Raw genomic sequence first — 23,009 nt, forward strand, 5'->3', positions numbered from 1 at the left:
CCGCTGCACTCCAGCCTGTGTGACAGAGCAAGACCATCTCAAATAAATAAATAAATAAATAAATAAACGAGTACTAAGAGCATGGATGACGGTAACACCCGTGATAATAAATGCAGTAACATGCTGGTTAAATAGCACAGGCTCTGATCCCACATCCCAGGTTCGAATCCAGGCTTTACCACTTAGTAGCTGGGCGAGTTTATTTAACTCCTATTTAAGTCTTTTAGAGGAATGAGTTTAGCCACCCATATGCGGAGATGACCCCACCTAGGCGGGTCCGCCCCAGCAAACACGCCTCGCTCGCGACCAGAGCGAATGCTACAGGTGCCCGCCGGCAACCCTCAGACGCATGCGCGGCCCGGGCAGGTAGGTGGAGCCACGGTGCGGGGCAGTCGGATGGTCGCACGCGGGGGCGGGGCCGCGCCTGCGCAGACCGCCTGTTATGGCGGCCGCCTAAGTCCCACAGAGACGGGAGTCGGGTGGGACCCCAGGCTGGGCCCCGCGGCGGGTAAGTGCCTGGGAGAGGCGGCGGGATAGGGTAGGGTGCAGGGAACCTCCTGGCGCCGAGCCTGACTTTGAAATCCTAGCTCCCACAGATCGGAGGCCCAGATCCCTAAGGCCCGACCCCACTCTTAGCGTCAGTTTCCCCTTCTCAACACGGGTGTTGGGGAAAGAAGTCCACGTCCTCACCTGGGTTTCCGTCCTGGGTCCAGGCACCTCTCCTTCGGTTCTAGATTAGGAAGGGAGGGCAGTGCCCGACCTGTGACTGTTTTTTGAGAGGGCAATAGTTAACCCACAAGGGTGGCGTCAGGAAGGCGACAAGACAAAGAGGACGAGTAGCCCCACGGGGGACGTCCCCGGAGCCCCTCACTACCACTCTGCGCGCCGTGGCCAGGCCACGTCTTTCCTGCCCCCAGCCTGGGCCTTCACACCCTGCCCTCCCCAGCTCCTGGCCGAAATCGTCCTGGGATCGCGCCAAATTCTTGATTGTTGAGTGAGTTGCAGTTATCAGAAAGAAAGATGAGGAGGGAAGTTATTTCAACACCGTGATCCCAGCACACTGCTTATTTGGGACAACTGACTGGGGACCTATAGGAGAAGAAAGCTGGTAGCGTCTCAGTCTAGCCCCCACAGCCTTAGAAGAGCCAAGAACACGTTAGCTTCTGCTGCAGGGATGAGCCTGCAGCCCTATGGAGAGGTGGTGGGGCAGGTTCCCATCTGCAACCTGGGTCTCCTTTCTCGGCTTTGCCCAGTGAAGAGAGGAGCCCGAAGCCCATACAGACCCTCCATTTCCGGAAAGAGACTTTTCCTGACTAGAGAAACTGTTACCTTTTTTCTTTCTTCCCAGCATTCACTTTAATCATTATTATATTGCTATAATGATAGTACTTACTATTGTTGCTTATTGAACGTTTACTATATGTTGTAAGCCCGAAAAGTGGTAATTGTCTCATATACTCCTCTGAGTATATGAGGGCCTGAGATAGGTTCAAGAGGGCCTCCTTATTCCCAGATAGCTGATTCTAGGGAAAGCCACTTAAAGGGAATTTCCTTCATCTGGAACTTACATTGCAGCGTACATTTCTTGGGAAGCCTGGTTGGGTTGAATTTAAAAATGGAAAATTCAACTAGAGATTAAGAATTTGAGTTTTTTTGTGTGTGTCTATACTTAAAATTTGGTGTGTAATATTATGCTCACTTTTGGAAAAAGCAAAGAACATTGATTTTTCTGGGATGTAAGTTTTCCAAGAAAATTGCGCTATAGGCCATGCCTGGTGGCTCACATCTATAATCCCAGCACTTTGGGAGGCCAAGGTAGATGGATCTACCTTGGTCAGGAGTTCAAGACTAGCCTGGCCAATATGGCAAAACCCCATCTCTACTAAAAATACAAAAATTAGGTGGACATTGTGGTGCATGCCTGTAGTCCCAGTTACTCGGGACTCTGAGGTAGGATCACTTGAGCCCAGGAGGCGGAGGTTGTAGTGAGCCGAGATGGCACCACTGCACTCTAGCTTGGGCAACAGAGTGAGACTCTTTATCAGAAAAAAAAAAAAAAAATGCACTATGGCAAAAAAAGAAATGGCATCCTTTGGTTCACTTTTGATTTTTACAGCAATATTAGAGGGGATCTTCCCCACCCCCTTAAAAAAAAACTGTATGTGAAAGTCCTCAGTTTTCCCCCAGGACATCTCTAAGTCCTGAGAGAGCTTGATCTGCCTTTGAAATGAGTGGTAGGTATAAGCTGTATTTTCTTTACTGGAATCTGGTGTGGTTTTGCCAGTCCGATTGATTGAGTGTTGGCCTTCAGATCCAGCATTTCTCCATCACTTTCAATGACACCATGAAATTCTGCATTGATTTGCCAGATTCACAGACTTTCTTTACAACCCACTTGCATTTTGATGGCTTTATGGTGTTGAGTAGGAAAGCTAGCATGGAGATGAATAAGGAATCATCTTTTTCTTAAGAATTTTTTTGTTGGGACAGCTTTTGCTGCCCCACAGCAACCACTTAAATGTAGGAACTCCAGCAGTGTATTGGGATCATTAGGACAGCCTGAGTCATGATGACCTTATTTTGCAGTTGAAGAAGTGGGGGCCCTGAAGATTTCATGACATCTACCCAGGTAGGAACAGCTCCTGTAGGCAGTCAGGGGTTACAGGCAGGTTTGGGTCAAATACCTGAAACCAACCCCAGGACAAGGAGGTTGCTGGTGTTTTATTAACACCTACTGTGAGCCAAGGACTCTGCTCAGCACTTTACCCACCCAGTAACACTGCGTGAGATTGTGGCTGAAGAAACAGATGCAGAGAGGCGAAGTGATTTTCCTGAAATCGCATGGCTAGAAGGTGAGAGACCAGGGATCCCCACCTGGTCTGTCCAGCTTCAAAGCCCATCAGACTACTGCTGTTTGATGATGCTTTTTGATTAGGTGAAACGGTTGGAGGGAGGACCCCCCTGTTCTTGACCACTTTGCCTCAGCCATGGTTTTCCAAGTTTTAGTTATTAATGTGTCACCTGCATCATTTTGCCATATCTGTGTATCACCAGTGTAGTGACTCCCTTACTACTTTTCCTTTAAATCCACTCACTCTTTTTTTTTTTTTTTTTTTTTAATTTCTTTTTGAGACAGGGTCTTGCTCTGCCACCCAGCCTGGAGTGCAGAGTGCAGTGACGCATTCTCAGCTCACTGCAACCCCTGCTTTTTGGTGTCAAGCGATCCTCCCACCTCAGCCTCCCAAGTAGCTGGGACTACCGGCGCGCGCCACGACCGGCTAATTCCACTCATCTTTTTAAATTCAGTAGCAGAGCTTTAAGCCAGGCATGATGGCTCACGCCTGTAATCCCAGCACTTTAGGAAGCTGATATGGGAGGATGGCTTGAGCCCAAGAATTTGAGACCAGCCTGGGAAACATCGTGAGACCCTTGTCTCTACAAAAAAAAAAAAAATTAATGCCAAGTATGGTGGCATAGCTGTAGTCCTAACTACTAAGGAGGTTGAGGCAGGAGGATCGCGTGAAGTTTGAGGCTGCAGTGAGCCATGATTGTACCACTGCACTCCAGCCTGGGCAACAGAGCAAGCCCCTGTCTGTAAAAAGAAATGTTTAAAAATAAAACATTGTTTAAAATAGGAAAGCTTTATAACAACAAATGATGTGGGGACAGTTGATAACAGCTTCTAGAATAAAAAAGAAAGAGTAAAGGGCCATAACAGCTAAATGCAAAGTGCAGATTGTGATTGGATACTGGTTTCGGGGGGAAAAAAACCTCAAAGACCTTTGGGAGACAGATGGAGGAAATTGACTTTAATGCTATTAGGGAATTATTAATTAACTTAGATTTGCTAATGGTCTTATGATTATATAGGGAAATGCTCTTAGGGGACAGACATTAAATAATTTAGGGGCAAAATGTCATGATGTCTACAATGTACTCTCAGCTCAAGGAGAAGAAACCAGAGAGGGCAGGCACGTGTGGCAAAATGGTGATGATCATTGAATCTAAGCAGTAGTTCTACGGTTATGATATTCCCCTGTATCCTTACTGTTTGAAATTTTTTTGTAATAAGTTGAAAAAAAAGGGAAAGGAAACTTTATAAATGGAAATTCATATCCCTTGCTATAAATAAAAGGTTACTATGAAAATGAATATAATGAATATATGAATGAATATAAAATGAATATAATGAGTGAAATGAATATAAACAAAATAACACATTAATTTCCAGCTGGATTCTCTTCCCTGGCCAAGTCTCTGAGACCTTCTCCCAGGGCGATGCAAAGCTACTGGCTACCAGCTTGGACCTGTCTGCAGTATCTCCTCTGGGACCTGCCATGCTGAGGACCCATTCTCACCTCTGAGGGACTCCTGTCCTAGGACTAAGGTGGAGCCTGGGCCATGGTACAGCTGGCTCCTGCTGCAGCCATGGATGAGGTCACCTTTAGGAGCGACACTGTGCTGTCAGATGTCCACCTCTATACCCCGAACCATAGACATCTCATGGTACGGCTGAACAGCGTGGGGCAGCCAGGTAAGGTCCTGGGCCCAGGTGCCCTGCGGATCCTATTTTGTTTTCTGCTTTCTCATACTCATCTTTTTGGGGAAAATATTGGGAAGACTGGATTACGTAACTGTTATCCTCAGACCACTTTTTAAGTGCCCTTTTTTTCTTTATGATTTTTTAAAAACCTTGTACTCTGCAATTTTTGTATGTGGGGGTTTGTTTTGCTTTTGTTTTTGCTTTTCTTAAAGACAGTCTCACTCTGTCACCCAGTCTGGAGTGCAGTGGCACAGTCATGGCTCACTGCAGCCTCAAACTCCTGGACTCAAGTGATCTTCATTCCCCTGCCTCCAGAGTAGCTGAGACTACAGGCTCACATCACCACACCTGGCTGGTTTTTATTTTGTAGAGCTGGAGTCTTGCTAGCCCAGGCTGGTTTTGAACTCCAGGCCTGAAGCAACCCTCCCACCTTAGCCTCTTGAGTCCCTGGGATTACAGGCAAGCTGCTGTCCCCCCACTTTCATTAAGCGAACTCCTGTGGTTTCCTGAGCACCTATTGTGTGCCTGACCCAGGACTTGATGCTGGGAATGCAGATATGAATGAGCCAAACTTTGCCGTCAGCAAGCCCAGGGTCCACTGGGGAGACAAAGTGCTGGTGCTCCATCTGTCCTCTGCTCTTTTTTTTTTTTTTTTTTGAGACGGAAGCTCGCTCTGTCACCCAGGGGGCATTGCAGTGGCGCGACCTCAGCTCACTGCAACCTCCGCCTCCCGGGTTCAAGCAACTCTCCTGCCTCAGCCTCCCGAGTAGCTGGGATTACCGGCACCTGCCACCACGCCCAGCTAATTTTTGTATTTTTAGTACAGACAGAGTTTCACCATGTTGGTCAGGCTGGTCTTGAACTTCTGACCTCAGGTGATCCTCCCACCCCGGCCTCCCAAAGTGCTGGGATTACGGGCATGAACCACCACATCCAACCCTGTCCTCTACTCTTTTTTTTTTTTTTTTTTTTTTTGAGGCAGAGTCTCGCTCCCTCACCCAGGCTGGAGTGCAGTGGCACGTGATCTCGGCTCACTGCAAGCTCCGCCTCCCGGGTTTACACCATTCTCCTGCCTCAGCCTCCCAAGTAGCTGGGACTACAGGCACCCGCCACCACGCCTGGCTAATTTTTTTGTATTTTTGGTAGACACAGGGTTTCACCGTGTTAACCAGAATGGTCTTGATCTCCTGACCTCGTGATCCGCCCGCCTCGGCCTCCCAGAGTGTCCTCTGCTCTTCATCCCCACTCCCTTTACCCTATTCCAGCCACCTCTGTTGCTTGCCTGGCTGCCTCTATCTTCTCCCACTGAGTTCACTGCTGCACACCCTCCCCGCTTATCTCTGCAGCAGCCAAGGACGTCTTTTGAAAATGCAGATCAAATCACAGCACTTCCTGAGTTAGACCTCCAGTGGCTTTCCATTGCTCTCAGAATAACATCCAGGTTCCTCAACTTGGTCTGTGAGGCCAGCCTGACCCAGCCTCTGCTTGTGTGCCTACCCTTATGTCACTCTCTCTTGCTATTCTGTGGCCACTCTCAGGTTCTTTCTGTCCCTCAAACACAGGGAGGGGAGAGAAGCAACCATAAGATACAAGGCCAGGGAGAAAACACCTGCTTTCCTCCCCTCCTGGCTCCTCAAGTATCATCTCCACAGACAGCCCCTCCCTGGCCACCCTCCCTAACCCCAACTACCCTGTATTAGCTTGTTATGGTGTGATTATTAATAATTCCCATTGCCCTCCTGCCCTAATTTGGATGGTACATTATACCAGGGGTATACAAACTGCAGCCTGTGAGCCAAATCTGGCCTGCAGCTATTTTTATAAAGAGTTTTATGAAGCCACAGCCATACCCAGTCATTAACGTGTTTTTACCGCTGTTTTTGTGCTATAACGGCAGAGTTGAGGAGTTGCAACAAAGATCACAGGGCCCACAAAGCTTGAAAATAGATACATTTTATGAGACAGGGTCTCATTCTGTCACCCAAGCTGGAGTGCAGTGGTGCAGTCTTGACTCACTACAGCCTCGACCTCCCCAGGCTCAGGTGATCCTCCCATCTCAGCCTCCCAAGTAGCTGGGACTATAGGCACATGCCACCATACCTGGATAATTTTTTTGTAGAGGAGGGGATTTACCATGTTGCCCAGGCTGGTCAAATTCCTGGGCTCAAGAAATCTTCCTGTCTTGGCCTCCCAAAGTGCTGGAATTACAGGTGGAAGCCACCATGCCCAGCCAAAAAACTTTTTTATCTAACCTGTTACAGGAAAAGTTTGCTCACCCCTGCCTTATGTGGTTGCCACATCTGTGTCACACAGAATGCAGTTTTACTATATTCCTGGTAATTAACACAGCCTGTAATTATCTTGTTTACTTGCTTAATGTTTCTTCCCCGACTTCACTCCTAAAATGTAAGGCCCTAACATACCAAATCCTGCTTTGTACCCCCAGCACCTGGCATGGTACTTGGCACACAGTGTTCGGTGATGAATGAATGGATAATCGGACAGATTCAAAAACTGGCATAAACCCGGGATGCTGTGGGAGCTTAGAGGAGAGGCCCCTGAGCTCATTCCTAGAAGTTGTGTGGCCTTGGTCAGCTTAGTCCTCTAAGCCTCAGTTTCTGGGTCTGTAAGATGAAGGTGATAATGGTATCTTCACAGCAATTGTGAAGATTGAATGAGCTGATATGAGCCAAGTGCCTCATAGATTCTCATGAAATGGCGGCTGCTCTTGGTGGTGGCCCCAGCCTCCTGGCTGGTGGTGGTCACAGCTGAATCAAGTGGGCCTTTTCTGCTGGCATTAGTATATCTCTACCTGGCCTTTAAAAATCTTTCCTATTGGTAATCAGATATTCTCAAAGAAGAAGAGGAAGGTAAAAAAGAAAACATCTTGGAATTCTCATTTTGCGTTCTGTCTTGCCTTTCAGTTTTCCTGTCCCAATTCAAGCTTCTATGGAGCCAAGACTCTTGGACAGATTCAGGGGCCAAGGGTGGCAGTCACAGAGATGTTCACACAAAGGAGCCTCCTTCTGCCGAGACAGGCAGCACAGGGTCCCCTCCAGGAAGTGGCCACGGTAATGAGGGTTTCTCCCTCCAGGCCGGGACTGACACCACTGGCCAGGAAGTGGCTGAAGCTCAGCTGGATGAGGATGGGGATTTGGACGTGGTGAGAAGACCACGAGCCGCCTCTGATTCCAACCCAGCAGGGCCTCTGAGAGACAAGGTACATCCCATGATTCTAGCGCAGGAAGAAGACGACGTCCTGGGAGAGGAAGCACAAGGCAGCCTGCACGATATCATCAGAATAGGTAAATAGAGGTGTGGTGTGGCCCACCTGTCACCAAGGCAACTCCGCAGTGTCACTGCTCAGGGCTCAGTATGATCTGAGCGTGGACTCTGCAGGCCCAGGCAGCACAGGTTATGAGAACCAGCTCGGGTGAGACTGGGGAAGCTCTCCACAACCCCGTCACTCCTGCCCGGCTCACACCACTGCAGCCTCATCCTGTGCGCTTTCTTCTCTGTGCCGTGCCTCCTTGCTAGAGTGCTTGCTCCCAGCCTCTGCTCCCTTAACATGTTCCCCATTGCCGTACAGTTTCCAGCTCAGCCACACCTCCTCCAGGAAGCCTCCCTGCTGCTGCCTCCCACATCTGTGCTCTTGCTCTAACTCAGCGTGTTGGGGGTGTGGGACAGGCTTGGCCTGGCTGGGCTGGCAGTCGGGAGCCCTGGGAGGTTCTGGAGCTGGAGTGTGGCAGAGGGAGAGGGATGTAAATGAAAATGAATGGGGCGTGGACCAGTCAGATGGACTGGGAGCTGGGAGCTAGAAGCCAGGTAAGAAAGGGGAGTGATGAAGTGGCGGGAAAAGTGGGACAGGAGAGAGGTTTGGACAGATACTCAGAGGTGGGATCAAAGAGGAACTGCTACCCAGGTATGGGGGTAGAGCAGAGGGGTTTGCTGACTCTAGGATTTGAAATCTAGAGACCTGGCACTCTAGAAACACCGGGAGCAATAGGGAGCTGGGCCAGGAAGTGATCGGTCCTGGTTAAGCACCTATCGTGTTTTGGATATCTTCACTAGTACCGAGTGGCCTAGTCTGCACAGCCCCTCCTGAGGGGGTGCACGGATGAGGAAGTGAAAGGCCTAGCGCCATGCTGCTTGGTGGTGGTGAGCGAGCTTCGAATCCACACAGTGTCCACACCAGGGCTTTGCCTCCCGCTGGCGCTGCTCATTTGGGGAGCGGAGCTGTGATTTGAGGCCGTTCATTGAGATCCAGGGTCCCCGATGGTGTCTTGAGTTCCCAGGGAAAGGCCTCCCCCAGCACTGGCCTTTGGTCAGAGAATGGGGGTCAGTGGGTCACTCTCAAAAACAGACAAAACAGCAGCTCTGTATCTATCTGCTCAGCAAACAGTTACTAAGCGCCTCCACGGTGGTACCAAGCAGCCTCTGTTCTAGACTGTCCCAGAGAGGGCAACGTGGAACTCATACCAGAACCCAGTTCCATGTATCCCATGGGTGACCTCTGCCCTCATGGCCTCTGCAGATAGGGATGAGTATTCCCATTTCACAGAAGAAGAGACTGAGGCTCAGCGAGGTTGAGGAACTTGCTGGGGTCACACAGCTAGTCAGTGGCAGAGCTGAGACTTGTACCTAGGTCTGTCTGACGCCACAGCCTGTGCTGTCATTCCACATCATGGGGGCAGAGCTTTTGAAAGAGGCTTGGAAAGTCCTGCTTCTCAGCGGGGCCGACGATGGCTCATTTCCCTCTGAGCCCTCACTGTTATTAGCCTCCCCAAGCTGGGGAGCAAACCTGTCAGTTACTCCACAGTGAATTGTTGTGTCTGTAGTGAATGTTCTGGGAATTTACCATCGTATGAGCTAAGAACAAAGTCCCTCGGGAAGAGGCTGGCCTGTGACCAGCTTCCCCTCCTGCCCTGTTCCGGTGACCTCACGGTGAGGCCCCCTTGTCTGTACACCTGGAAGTTCACTTTTTCAGCTGTCAGTCACTCACTACCTGCCCTGACGGAGGAGAGTGGAATGGTAGCTAATGCATGAACCTAGGTAGTAATTCATGATTATTTCAAACTGGCTAGAGCACTTTCATCTGCAAAACTTGATCTAATCCTGCAGGGCTGGATTTTGAGCCCAGCTCCATCTTCACAAGCCAGGTGACCAGAGAGAAATGTCTTACCCACTCAGAACCACATGGTCAGAACCACGTGATCAGGGGAACCACTGTCCTTGGGTTTTAGTGATAATTTATTGAAACATGCCCAGTGAGTGCCAGGAGCAGGGCCTGGCGCAGAGTTGATGGTAAGCGGACGTCATTCGCCTCACAACCCTTTTCCTCTGACCCATAAATCAACCCATTTTTTTCAAGTTATAGACCCATTTGAGAAACTGGTTTTTCTAAAGGAAAAGAAAAATAGGTGTTTTCTTAACTATTCCAGGGGATTGACAAAACCTTAAAAAGTTTATCCAGGGATCTGCCAGGAATCCACAGACCCAGGATTCAAAAGAAATTATGTTCAATTCCCCCACTGTAGAAATAAAGTGAGACCCCAAGAGAACTCGAGAAAGGCAGGACTGGAACTCAGGCTGTCAGATTCCGAGTCCCGTGCCTTCCTGCTGGAGAATCGGGCAAGTCGCTTAGCCTCTCTGAGTTCAGTTTCCTTGTCTGTACAAGGGGTACAACCTCCTCCAGTTGTAAGGAATTCAGAGAGACAGCACATACAAAGCTCGTAGTGTAATGCCTAGCACGGATTCAGTGTTCCATAAATGTAAGCCTCTGTCCTGGGGACTGGCCCAAGCTGGGAGGAGGGAGACTGGCTGACAAACAGTCTAGGTTCCTGCAGGTCTAGAGACCCAGTTTGCAAATGAGATAAGACGTAATTCTAGAATCTGGTAAGGACAGGTGAGATTCTAACACTGTCTCATCCCATTGCTAGCCCTAGAGTTTCTCATGGGGATAGTTCCTCAGGCTGGCCTTTTATGTTCTCATGATACCTTTGGGATTATTTAAATATAAACTCTGACTTTTCACAGGAGTGGGAGCCACAAGATGGCCCTGGGTAGGGAGGTCCCTAAGTCACCTGGGCCTCCACCCCTAGACTGAATCCTTCTTCCTCACCCCTATGCAGCCACCTGGACCGGGCCCGGCCCAGGGCTGACATACTGGGCATTTGTTGTGATCTCTGACTATCCTGATGAGTCATGAAGAAGCATATTTACCCATTCGAACACTAGCAAATGCCTGAAACGGGGCAGGGGTCAGGTAGACCTCAGAATCTCTGCACTCCGGAGTCGAGGATGTCAGACACAAGAAAGGAGAGTGCCCTTAAGGTCGGCCACACTCAGCTTCCTGGGGAATTCATTCTGGCTTTTTCCATCTGGCCCCAGGGAGTCGCACAGCATCCGCTTCTTCCTTTGATCCATCCCTGAGCCTCTCGTTCTCTCCCTTATCAATTCGCCCTGGTGTTTTCTCGTGTCATCAGCATCAGCAGAAAGCACATCTTAGATCAGTTTTTGGTCAGACTCCCAAATGACTTCATTTTAAATCCTCTTTTGTTTCTATTTGGCTTTAGAAAAACATGGGTCTCACTTTGCACTTTGTTACCCAGGCTGGTCTCAAACTCCTGGCTTCAGGCGATCCTCCTGCCTTAGCCTTCCAAAGTGCTGGGATTATAGGTGTGAGCCACTACCCAGCCATCTCGACACATTTTGATCTAATTAGATGTTTTTTTCTCAGACTATGACCCTGGGCTGGTCATGTCCCCCTTCTGGGCTTCAGTGATCTCCACCTGTGCAAGGGCTGGGGTCCTTGACCACCTCAGTGGTTCTCAGATGTCTGCCGAGCCTGTGCTCTCTCAGAAGCGCTGTCTGGTTAAACACTGTTACAGCCTTAGAAATGAGGGATGAGGCTACTTCTGCATTTTGCAGAAGAGGAAACTGTAGCTCTGTCTCCAAGAAGTTAAGTGACTTGTCACCCAGCTAGGAAATGACAAAACTGGGTTGTCATACAGGTCTCTGACCTCAGAGTCCTCATTCTCCCTCAAGGGAAGCTAGCCACCCATTGAGGACAGCTGGGAGGCAGAACTTATGTCCACGAGACCCCTGGAAGGAAGTGACCAATCACATAGGACCAAGATCACTATGGGAAGGTTCCCCTGGCAGCAGGAACACTTAGGACAGCTGGGGTTAGGGAGCAGACGGCAAGGAGGAAGCTTTCCCAGGCCAATGGAGGGAGAGGAGAGGAGAGGAGGCTACGAGCCACACCCAGGAGATGGCATGGGTGGGACTGGGGAAGAGGAACTGGGCAGGGACGCTGACACAGAGGGCCTGGGGCCGGGGTGTAGACCACAGACATCCCTTCCCCTCCATGCACAAGCACACAAGCCTTCAGCCTGCCCAGCGAGTCCCTGTGCCTTTCATCCTGGGAGGCTCTGCCCCAGGCTTTTTAAACCATGTCCCTGGCATGGTTCAGATTCTACATCTCCCTTCCCCAAGCAGGCTGAAGAGCTAGAAAAGGCCGGGCACGGTGGCTCACACCTATGATCCCACTTCGGGAGGCCAAAGCAGTGTATCACTTGAGCCCAAGGCTTTGAAACCAGCCCTGGCAACATGCTGAGACCCTATCTCTACAAAAACTACAAAACTAAAAAAATTTAGCCTGGCATGGAGGCATGCACCTGTAGCCCCAGCTACTCGAGAGGCTTAGGTGGCAGGGTCACTTGAGCCTGGGAGGTGGAGGCTGCAGTGAGCCTTGGCCGTGCCACCACACTCCAGCCTAGATGACAGAGTGAGACCCTGTCTCAAAACAGAAAGAGACAGAAAACTGCAGACGACCTGACTTGGAACCCCGCGTCTGCCACTCACCCTGTCTGTGACCACAGCCTGCTAACCTCACCCAGCCACCTTTTCCTCATCCAATAATACTCGAACCTGTCATTGGGTGATTTTGAGGATGAAATGAGAAAGCATTTAGCCCAGTGCCTCATGCAGAGAAGGTGCTTTTTTTTCTATTAACTTTACAAACAGTAATGCTGAACCTTAGTCAGTGTCTTTCTCTGTAATATACATGTGAGCCAATCAGGTAGAATCTCAGTGGCACCCAGGGCTGGCTCGCAGAATGTGTCTGTCTAGTGAATGTTGGTTCAGTGAAGGAACTTTGCATCAGGTGGTTCGGCAGGTGTATTTCTGTTCCAGTTTCAAACCAGGTGACTACGTGTTAGGACGTAGCAATCTGAAGCCCTTCTGAAAGGAACATGTTTTATTAAAAGTGCCTTGTAAGCCACCATGTCAAATCTAGCCAAGATGCTGGTGGACAACCCATTAGTCACTTTATTCAGAGATCAGATTCTAACTGCCCATAGGGCTGAAATCTTTGGCCAGATTTTCCTAGGAGGAGCCCTCAGAGAACAGTGGCCCAGGTGCCCAAGAGGACCCTACACAGTCGGTTTCTTTCCTGGTTTGGGGACAGACAGAGCGATTGGCGATAGCTGTTACCATCTCACTTAAAAATACTTGAGCAAGTTATTTTCCCTCCTCGGGAGCTCTTAGACAAGCAAGTTCTTACTTAACAACAAAAAATGTTTTGCTTCATTCCTTTTCTCCTTGATCTTATATTTCGATTGTGTTCTCCCATCCACCAGAATTTGATCCTATTAGGGTATATTATAAATACAAAATATATTATATTTTGCACTTGAGAATACTTATACTACTTTTCAACGTTTTTAAAAAGGATGTAAATTTAAACTTATTTTGTTAACTTCTAATGTAGATTTCTAAGTATGAGAAAATAATGAAGTTAAGTATGTTTCTCAGTATAAGAAAATACTTTTGAATGAGTTGTGATTATTAGTAGTATATAAATTAATATATTATGATTGTAACTTTGCAATTATTGGTCATGAAAAAAGTAGTGCACTGCATGTGGGTGCAATTAAATTGCATGAAAACCTAATTGTGACCCTCCCTAGCCTTGGGCTGTAGGGCAGAGATACCCAGTTACATGGAAGAGTGTGAGCCCCATTCCAAAAAGCTCCCGTCCTCTGAGTGGTGCTCAAAAGTCGCCTCCTAACCAGTAGCACAGCCTGTGTTTCTGCTGCTCTCTAGAACGCCTCATTCCAACCTCTGACGCCCATCTGACCGTGCTGGCGGTTGCCACACTGTCCTGTCTTGTGGTTTTCTGTCCATCCCCATTTCACAGTGGGCATTTCTCTTGGTTTCTGTCCCATCCAGAGCACACCATGGCCACGCCCCTGGAGGATGTTGGCAAGCAGGTGGGTAGGTCTTGTCCGCTTCCTGTGGCCCTGATGGGTCCCTGCAGAGCCTCACGCTGCTTGTCGCTCCTTGTCCTCTTCCCTCCAGGTGTGGCGGGGCGCCCTGCTCCTGGCAGACTACATCCTGTTCCGACAGGACCTCTTCCGAGGATGTACAGCGCTGGAGCTCGGGGCCGGCACGGGGCTCGCTAGCATCATCGCAGCCACCATGGCACGGACCGTTTATTGTACAGGTAATGAGGTGACATCTCAGGCTGCAGGGAAGTAGTCACCTTCACAAAGCATGCACTGACTGTATAAAAAAAGAGGCAGAGGCACTGGAAATTAGATGTTAGCTGCTGTTGATTTTGCCATCCTGGTCCCCTGGCCCTCTCTACTCCCCATTTTTTCTCAGTGACATCAAAATGACCCAGCAATACCCACTCAGGAGCAGCAGCGTCACCCAGTGGCTATAAGGCCATTGAGCTTCAGGAGGTGCCTAGCGCCCCTGCTGGTACCTCTCTCCCCACTCCTGAGAAAGAGCAAATATCTCCAAAAACAGGAGGAATATACCCTTTTAGAAGCCTTTGAAAGCAAGTTTATTATTTTTTTCCTGGGTATAGAAGCCTTGCCCATTCTTTGTAGGAGGTTTTTAAAACAGTAAATAAAAATTACTCATAATTTTACAATCCCTAGATTGAATCAACAATATGCAACTTATGGGTCACCTCCCGTGTGCCACTCATTTCTAGATGTAGGAGGCCCTGCGGTGAATGGAGCTGACTAGGCACTGCCCTCAGGGCGCTTACGTTGTAAGAATCTCCTCCAAATGATAGCTGAAATCAAGCTGCAGCAGCACTGTATTCTGCTGAAAATGTTGAAAAACATTTTTAAGAGCATTTTCTTTTTTAAATATGTATATATTTAGGGGGTACAAGTGCGGGTTTCTGATGTGCAGCTATATTGCAGTGATGACATCCGTCTGGGCTTTTAGTGGACCTTCCACTCAAGTAGTGAACCTTGTACCCAATAGGGAAGCTTTCATCCCCCACCCCTCCCACCGTGTCACCTTCTGGAATCCCCAGTGTCGTGTTTCCACTCAGTATGTCCATGTTTACCCATTGTTTAGCTCCCACTCATAAGTGAGAACATTTTAAGAGCATTTTCTCATGCCATTAAAAAATTATTATATAGGCCAGGTGCGGTGGCTGACATCTGTAATCCCAGCCCTTTGGGAGGCTGAGGCAGGCAGATCACCTGAGGTCAGGAGTTTGAGAACAGCCAGGCCAACATGGTGAAACCCTGTCTGTACTAAAAATACAAGAATTAACCAGATGTGGTAGCGGCGGGCACCTGTAATCCCAGCTACTTGGGAGGCTTGAACCTGGGAGGCAGAGGTTGCAGTGAGCTGAGATTGCACCACTGCACTCCAGTCTGGGCCACAGAGTGAGACTCTGTCTCAAAAAAAAAAAAAAAACTTTATATATGACTTTTAATGACCAGATAATATTTCATCTTCTTTGTAACCCTTCTCCTATTGCTGAGCATTTTGGCCATTCCTATGGGTTTTGGTTTTTTGGTTTTTGGTTTTTTTTGCATTTGTCAGTTACACTGTGATGAACATCTTTGTATATTGTCTAATAATCTGTCACCTAGGTTCCTAGGAGTGGGCGGTGTTAGTTACATTGCAATGAACATCTTTGTGTATCATTGTCTAATAACGTGTCACTAGGTTCCTAGAAGTGGGTGAGACTATTCTTAAGCTTTTGATGAACATTACCAACTAATTTCTTTTTTAGTATTTAATTTTGAAATAATTTCAGACTCAAAAGGAGTTGTTAAAATAATCCAGCAAGTGCCATGTGCCCTTCCTCTGGCTCCCCAGTGGTGACATCACACACAACCATAGTACAGTGATGAAAACCAGCCAGTGAAGTTAACTAAACTCCTAACGTGGCAGAGTGCTTTCTTTAGAACAAATATACCTGTTTACAAGAGAGTAGTGATCTCGTCAAGTGAACATTGTTGTTATATTTTAAATCTTTAGTATCTGCTAGACAAAAAGAGGTATCAGCTGATGTGGTTTACACCTCATTGCTTCCTAGTGAACGTTACCTGGCACAGACTTTTGTTTCTGAGATAGGAAGGAAGAAGCTAGAGATCACCAGTCCCTGAGGCACTGTTTTCAAATATGCTGTTAACCACTGGTCAGGAGTCTGCAGTGCAGCCACGCTATTGGCTGCTTCTTGACAATGTCATGTAAATTATCAGTGAGCGCTTCTCAGAGTCAAGCTGTCCAAGAGCTTTGCTTCGTCCCTGGTGCCTAATAGCAGACTATAAAGAAGTCTTATCCCTGAGAGAGATTTACCAGCATGGGGAAGAAAGCTTGCATTTAGATGCCATGTTCCAGTTGGAAAAGTCCTTTCAGATGCATCAGTGCCTGGCTGTAACTTCACAGTGACTCTGGGCAGAGCCCAGGGTTCCTATCTCTGTTGTCCAAATGGGCAGACTGAGGCTGGCCCAAGGTCATCCACAGCTGCTGATGAGACCCGAGGCCCTTGATGTGGACCTGCTGGCCCACAGGGCAGTGTGCTTGTCACGTGGTGGAATTTCAGATTGTGTTGCATGGAACAGAGCTCCCATGAGCTGGCCGAGGGATGCTGGGGAGAACGCACTCAGGGCACCAGGGCTCCTACCCCACTCAGCCAGAGCTGCTCCTCTCTTACCTGTTTTATAGGTTAAAAGCTTTTGACAGAAACTATCATAAAGGTTTAAAAACTGCTGACCCTGGCCAGGCGTGGTGGCTACTGCATGTAACCCCAGCACTTTGAGAGGCCGAGGCAGGTGGATCACCTGAGGTCAGGAGTTTGAGAGCAGCTTGGCCAACATGGTGAAACCCCATCTGTACTAAAAATACAAAAACAAAAAAAAATTAGCCAGGCATGGTGACGTGTGCCTATAATCCCAGCTACTTGGGAGGCTGAGGCAGGAGAATTGCTTGAACCTGGGAAGTGGAGGTTGCAGTGAGCCGAGGTTGCACCACTGTACTTCAGCTTGGTCAACAAGTGCGAAACTCCGTTTCCAAAAAACTGCTAAGCCCATCGTGTGCTGTCAGGTACATATCATCAGTATTCTCTTGGCCTAGGAGATAGGGTAGATCCCTCCCTTCTGCGAGCAGGGAGCTCCTCCCGTACATGGCTCTGTGTGACCCCTGGGGTGCAGATGTTAGTCCCAGGGAGATTGCACTGTGGGTCCACGCCCACAGTGGACCAAGCAAATGTCATTAACAAGACATCCTGTACTTTCTACACGCACATTCTTCTAATTAGAAGTTTATTTTTGGTAAAGCACTGCTTCCGCCAGTGAGGATTCACTGTACCACAAGTTAGTTCTTGAAATGATGAGAAATCCCACTTGTCAGAGTAGCAGGCGGCTGGGAGGGAGATCTGGGTGGCAGCAAAGTGAATCGCGCTCAAGAGAGTGGGCTCAGCCTGTTTGAATCTGCTCTGTGTTCTGACGAATCATAAGAAAAAATCCTTCTGACCGGAAAACTGGTCCAGTCAGTTTTCCTAGGGTGTCAAAGAACGAGCCTAAATTTGGAGTTAGAAAAACCTGGATCAAATCCCAACTCTTGCTCTCAATAGCTGCATGAATTTGCTCAAGTCGCTTAATCCGTGAAATGGGATTCATGATCCCAGCTCCTGTGTGGCCATAAACATGAAAACGATGAACTAGGGAAGTGCACGCGTGTTACATGTGCTCGGATGATGTTGGGAGCTCACACTCCTTCCCTCTGGAATGCGCACTGTCTCTCCCCATCAGGAGGAGAATCTCTTATTTAGGGAACAAGCCAATGAAAAGAGCCTTAAGGTGAGGGTATTTAATTTTGGCAGTAAGACACACAGGAGAAACGTTTCTCTAATTTCTGCAGTTGTGCTGTTGATCACAGCTCTCTCTAGGCAAAAAGATGGAGATAAAAGTGTCGTAGTGGCTGGCACTTTATGGCTTGCCCTCTGTCATTCCAGATGTCGGTGCAGATCTCTTGTCCATGTGCCAGCGAAACATTGCCCTCAACAGCCACCTGGCTGCCACTGGAGGTGAGGGCCAGGGGGTCTTCTGCCAGGGAGGGAGGTTTCTCTGTTTAGCAGGTAGGACAGACACCCAAGACCATGACATTGGGAGGCAGGGCTCCGTCTGCATCCCTTGCAGCAGGTGAGTAAGGGGAGCAGGCGTCGTCTGGGCATCACAGAGCTTCAGAGCATTGAGGACGCTCCTTGGGTCACCTCCTCATTCCCAGATCCACTGCGTCATCCTACTCCAGCTCTTTCTCTCCCGGACACTGGCGGCGGCCCCTGAGCTGGTCTCCCCAGCTCCTTAGTTGACCCGTCCAAGATGTCCTCATGAAACATCCAGAGTGCCCTTTCTCAGATGCAAGCCAGTCTGCTTCACTTGCTGCTAAAAACCTCCCAGGGGCGTCATCACCTGTGGGGTGAAGTCTGAGCTCCTTGAATTCCCAGGCCTCCCTGGCCCAGCTCCGGCCTGCTCTCCTTGCCTCCTCCTGACAGTCTCCTTTCCAGCCCTGCATCCAGCACGGCCAGGACTCACTCACAGGCCAGTCCCCCTGCGCATATGGGCCCCCGCCTCCATCTGCCTGGTTCTCTGCTCCCTGCACGGCCTGCAGGGATGAGTGTATGTGATGGGTGACGACAGTTATGTCCTAACGCCTCCTCCGAGCAGCCCCCCAGGCTTCAGGCCCTTCAGTGGTTTCCTGTTGCTTGTCTCATCTTCTTGGGGATCTGGCCCCTGTCTGTCTGCAGCGCCCCCCCGACCAACAGCCGACCTCACCGTCTTTCAAATCACATTCCCTCGAGTCCTTTGCCCTTGCTCTTCCCTCCGCCTGAGTGCTCTGCCCTCCCTCCTCCCGGCAAGTCCTCATCACCCTCGGGGCTTCAGACCTCCAGATTTGAGGCCAGAGCCCCCAACAGACTCCAGGCACACCTTGCATGATTGCATTTTACCATCTGCTCGTGTGACTAGTTATTGGTGTTTTCCATTCCCACTGGACTACAAGCTCTGTGGGTGCAGGTACCCTGTCTGCATTTGCTCTGCACTGTCACAATGTTTATTGAGTGCTCAGGGTACAGTAGGCAGTCAGCAGAGCTGGGAGGATGGAGGGAGCGTGCTGGTGGAAGCCTTCCCTGACATCCGCTGTCTGACATGAGTTCCTCTCTCTCCTCCTGTGCGTTTGCCTCATCCTTCTGGCATCACCCAGCCACACAGTCTTGCCGTTGTTGGTTAACCTGCCAGTCTCTCCTAGGGGGGCTGGTCTGCAAGGATGGGGAGCATGACTCTTAAATCTTTATTTTCCCTATGTCTGGCACCGTCCCTGACACGTAGCACTCAAAAAATGCTGGAAGAATGGACGGATGAATGGAGGGAAGGGACAGAAAATGGATGATGGATGAGAAGGAGGGAAGGAGGATAATAAGGATGGGTGGGTGGATGGGTGGGAGGGTAGAAGGATGGATAGATGGGTAGATGAGAGGATGGATGGATGGAAAGATGGGTGGATGGGAGGGAGGGAGGGAAGGAAGATGGGTGGGTGGATGGATGGATGGATGGATGGAAGGGCAGGAAGATGGGTGGGGGGTGGGTGGATGGGTGGATGGATCGATGGATGGCTAGAAGGAAGGATGAGAAGATGGATGGGAGGGAGGGAAGGAAGATAGGTGGGTGGGTGGGTGGGTAGATGGATGGATGGATGGATGGATAGAAGGAAGGGCCGGAAGATGGGCATGTGGGTGGGTGGGTGGGTGGATGGATGGATGGATGGATGGGTGGCTGGCTGGCTGGCTGTAAAGATGGAAGGGCAGGAAGGTGGACGGGTGAGAGCAAGGGTGGGTGGATGGATAGATGGATCTTCATATATAGTGTAAAAGTTTATCTTTTTTTCCTGATGATGTTTAGAGTTTGGAAAGTTCTCTTTTTGTTTGTTTTTACAGGTGGTATAGTTAAGGTCAAAGAACTGGACTGGCTGAAGGACGACCTCTGCACAGGTGTGTGTTTCTCTCGGACGTCCCCCAGTATGATTCAGTGATTCCTTTGTAATACCTCAGTGCCCCTGGCTCTGTGGTCTTGACAGAGCTGTAGTCCCAGCTGCTGCCACAGTCCCATCGGCGCATGGCAGCTTCTCTCCATTGGCCAATGAGCACCAGCTGTCATTCTCCGAGCGCCTGCTGCATGCTGGGCACCTCACGTTCATTTTCTTCTCCAGGTGTTGTGGTTTCCCTGTGTGGTAGCATGATAATCCCTGAATTGTGAGTGCAGACTGCCCATGGGCACAGCTGGTACACAGCAGGGTAGGGGCATGGACCCGAGTTTGTCAGACTCTGGGGCACAGACCATTTCCCAACAAACAGTGGTGCCAGGAAACCCCCCGGGTAGGACAGTTTCCATATTTCTTACACAGACTACTTCAGACCTGGGTGCTTGCTCTTTCTTTGTATAAAGATGTCTTTTTTTTCCCTGTCAGATGGCAGATGGGGAAAGTCGTTCCTTGAGTACTGGTCACCTGCCTAGCACTTTGCGCACCGTAGGCCCTTCGGCCCTCCCAATAGTCCTGTGAGGAAGTAGTACTGTGCCCTTTCTGTGAGTGCGAAACTGAGGCTGTTTTCCTGGGCCACCCAGCAGGCAGAAGGGGGAGATCACGTCCTGCACTGGGCCACAGGCCAAGGCAGCGGGTGAGGCTGAAATCCACCCGCTGCTCACTGGCTAGAGTAGACACTCAGCAGAAAAGGCACCTCTTCCAGCATGACTCTGCACCCGGGCAGCAGTGGGCCTGAAGCAGGGAGTCTGGTCTGCCTGGTGGTGCCCACTTGCACCGAGCTACCCCCAGCCCTGTTTCTTCTCTTGAAGTGCCTTTTGGTCAGTCCCAGTGAGAGTTGGTGGCCAGGAGAGAAGGCAATGGGCACAAAGTGTGCTTTTGTTCTTTCTTAGATCCCGAGGCCCCCTTCAGTTGGTCACAAGAGGAAATTTCTGACTTGTACGATCACACCACCATCCTGTTTGCAGCCGAAGGTAAGAAAATTTCTCCTTCGCCATACACGTCCTTTGTTGTAGCATGAAGTCAAGTGCAGTCTCTCCTCACTTCCCCCGGGAGTTCAGTTTTAGAAGTGACTTTCTGGTACATGCCACCACATCTGCAGTTTTAATTCTGGAAGCTGCTGCTGTTCCGTGGTGATAAGCATTCTCTCTGTGCGGATTGCTCTGAAAAGTCGATTTCTGTAATATTTGCGTGTTTTCCTCTAATGCTGGCGTTTTTGCTTCCCACAGTGTTTTACGACGACGACTTGACTGATGCTGTGTTTAAAACGCTCTCCCGACTCGCCCACAGATTGAAAAATGCCTGCACAGCCATACTGTCGGTGGAGAAGAGGTGAGCTTTGCACCACGGGAACCGTGCTGACGTCCCGAGTGTCAGTGGAACTCTCACCCTCCTAATTGTGTCCTTGTCAGTGTCATTATGATTGTTACTCAGTGCCACTTATTGAGCATCTACTATGTGCCAGGTCTGTGCTCATCCTTTGTGTACGTTACTGCACTGAATCTGCATCCTAGCCCTGTGTGCAGGCGCTGCTGTCCCACTTGACTGATGAAGAGAGGAAGGCTGGGAAGCATCAGGGGCCTTGGCCAGGGCACAGCTAGTTAGTGATAGACAAGGACTTGAATGTCGACTGTACTGGAACCTCAACGCTTGGCCAGCACACACTGTCGAGAGCTTCTCTTCCTGAATGTTCTCTCTGTGGTGCCGTCTGTCTCTTCAGCTCCCCCAGGTCTATTTCTCTTGCTGAATCGGACAGCTCCTCACCCAGCAGCCTCTCGCAGACATTTCCACTAGAATATCCTGAAATGTTAGGTTCCATTTATTTAGTGCCCACCTTGTGATAGCTACACACATTCTCCTGTAATACTTAACAGTAGTCCACAGCTTTTCTGAAGATCGTTCGGAATCCACAGCAAAAGCTGTAAAATGAAACAGACTTCGTCACCCAGCAATTCAGCATCTGGAAATTCACACTCAGGGTTGTGTACAAAGCTGTATGTACTTGCACATTTATTGCAGTGTTACTTATACCAATAATACCGAGGGCTTGCTTTGAGGCACACACTGAGCAATAGCAATGTACAGACCTCATTTGGATCCTGATTTCATAAACTGTAAAGGAAAAACATCAGGACAGTTGGGAAAAGTTGAATACTGAATATTTGATGTTAAAGGGTGATTGTTAAACTTTAGTTGAAGAGGTCTCCATCTTCTTGAGACACACACTGACATTTCCAACTTCACAGAGGAAATGGGTTGGTGTCTGGCATTTGCTTTTTAATAACTCAGTGAGGGCAGGGGGCCCCGGGAAGAGCCAAGGTGGCAGAGTGGCTGGAAGTGGACAGTGGCTGAAGCTGGTAATGGGTTCATTAGACAGTTTTGTTTTTTTTGTTTTTTTGAGGCAGAGTCTTGCCCTGTCGGCCCAGGCTGGAGTGTGATGGTGCGATCTCGGCTCAGCACAAGCTCCACCTCCCGGGTTCACACCATTCTCCTGTCTCAGCCTCCCAAGTAGCTGGGATTACAGGCATGCGTCACCACACCTGGCTAATTTTTGTATTTTTAGTAGAAACGGGGTTTCACCATGTTGTCCAGGCTGGTCTCAAACTCCTGACCTCAGGTGATCTGCCCTCCTCGGCCTCCCACAGTACTGAGATTACAGGTGGGAGCCACCACGCCCAGCATAGACTGTTCTTACTCCTGTTGCATGTCTGGAATTTTTCTTGATAAAAAAATTTGGAAAGAAAAGGGAAAAAGGCAAAGAGCTTTAATTTCAAGTGAAACCATCTTGTAGACTAAGGTTTTGAAAGGCAAGTGGCAGGGTTGGGAGACCTGTTTCTGAAGGTGCTCACTCTCTGAAATCTCTCAGACCCCAGCTTCCCAGCAGTTTTCTCTCTGTTCTCTGTGCTCCCAGAGTCCTCTGCACCGCCCCCTGCCACTGCCTCTCGTTCATTCATTTCTCAGATAGTTATGCGCAGCTCCAGGCACCAGATTCTGTGCTGGGTGCAGGCAGGACCTGGAGGGCGTCCTCAAGTGTTGATCTGCAGGACTGTCTTGATCTTTCCAGCAGTGTCATTGTGGGCACGTGACCTGAGCTTTCTGAGCCTGTTTC

The 23,009-nt window shown here is 49.4% G+C and overlaps 1 protein-coding gene across 4 annotated transcripts in view; it reads left to right on the forward strand.

Moving 5' to 3' along the window:
* The first annotated feature begins 369 nt into the window (after positions 1-369).
* The window catches only part of METTL22 (methyltransferase 22, Kin17 lysine), a 29,825-nt gene continuing 7,185 nt past the window's right edge, over positions 370-23,009 (forward strand). The window contains exons 1-9 of one of the 4 annotated variants that reach the window (XM_003808311.5): positions 370-508; positions 4,232-4,534; positions 7,468-7,848; positions 13,778-13,818; positions 13,907-14,051; positions 17,823-17,894; positions 19,800-19,853; positions 20,794-20,874; positions 21,130-21,232. In XM_003808311.5, the coding sequence (XP_003808359.1) occupies positions 4,402-4,534; positions 7,468-7,848; positions 13,778-13,818; positions 13,907-14,051; positions 17,823-17,894; positions 19,800-19,853; positions 20,794-20,874; positions 21,130-21,232 (1,010 nt within the window). In that variant the 5' untranslated portion in view covers positions 370-508; positions 4,232-4,401. The remainder of the gene's footprint in view (positions 509-4,231; positions 4,535-7,467; positions 7,849-13,777; positions 13,819-13,906; positions 14,052-17,822; positions 17,895-19,799; positions 19,854-20,793; positions 20,875-21,129; positions 21,233-23,009) is intronic. The other 3 variants (XM_063597945.1, XM_008960389.4, XM_063597946.1) reach the window with 3 other exon arrangements.

Source organism: Pan paniscus, chromosome 18, assembly GCF_029289425.2.
Source record: "Pan paniscus chromosome 18, NHGRI_mPanPan1-v2.0_pri, whole genome shotgun sequence".
NCBI lineage: Eukaryota > Metazoa > Chordata > Mammalia > Primates > Hominidae > Pan > Pan paniscus.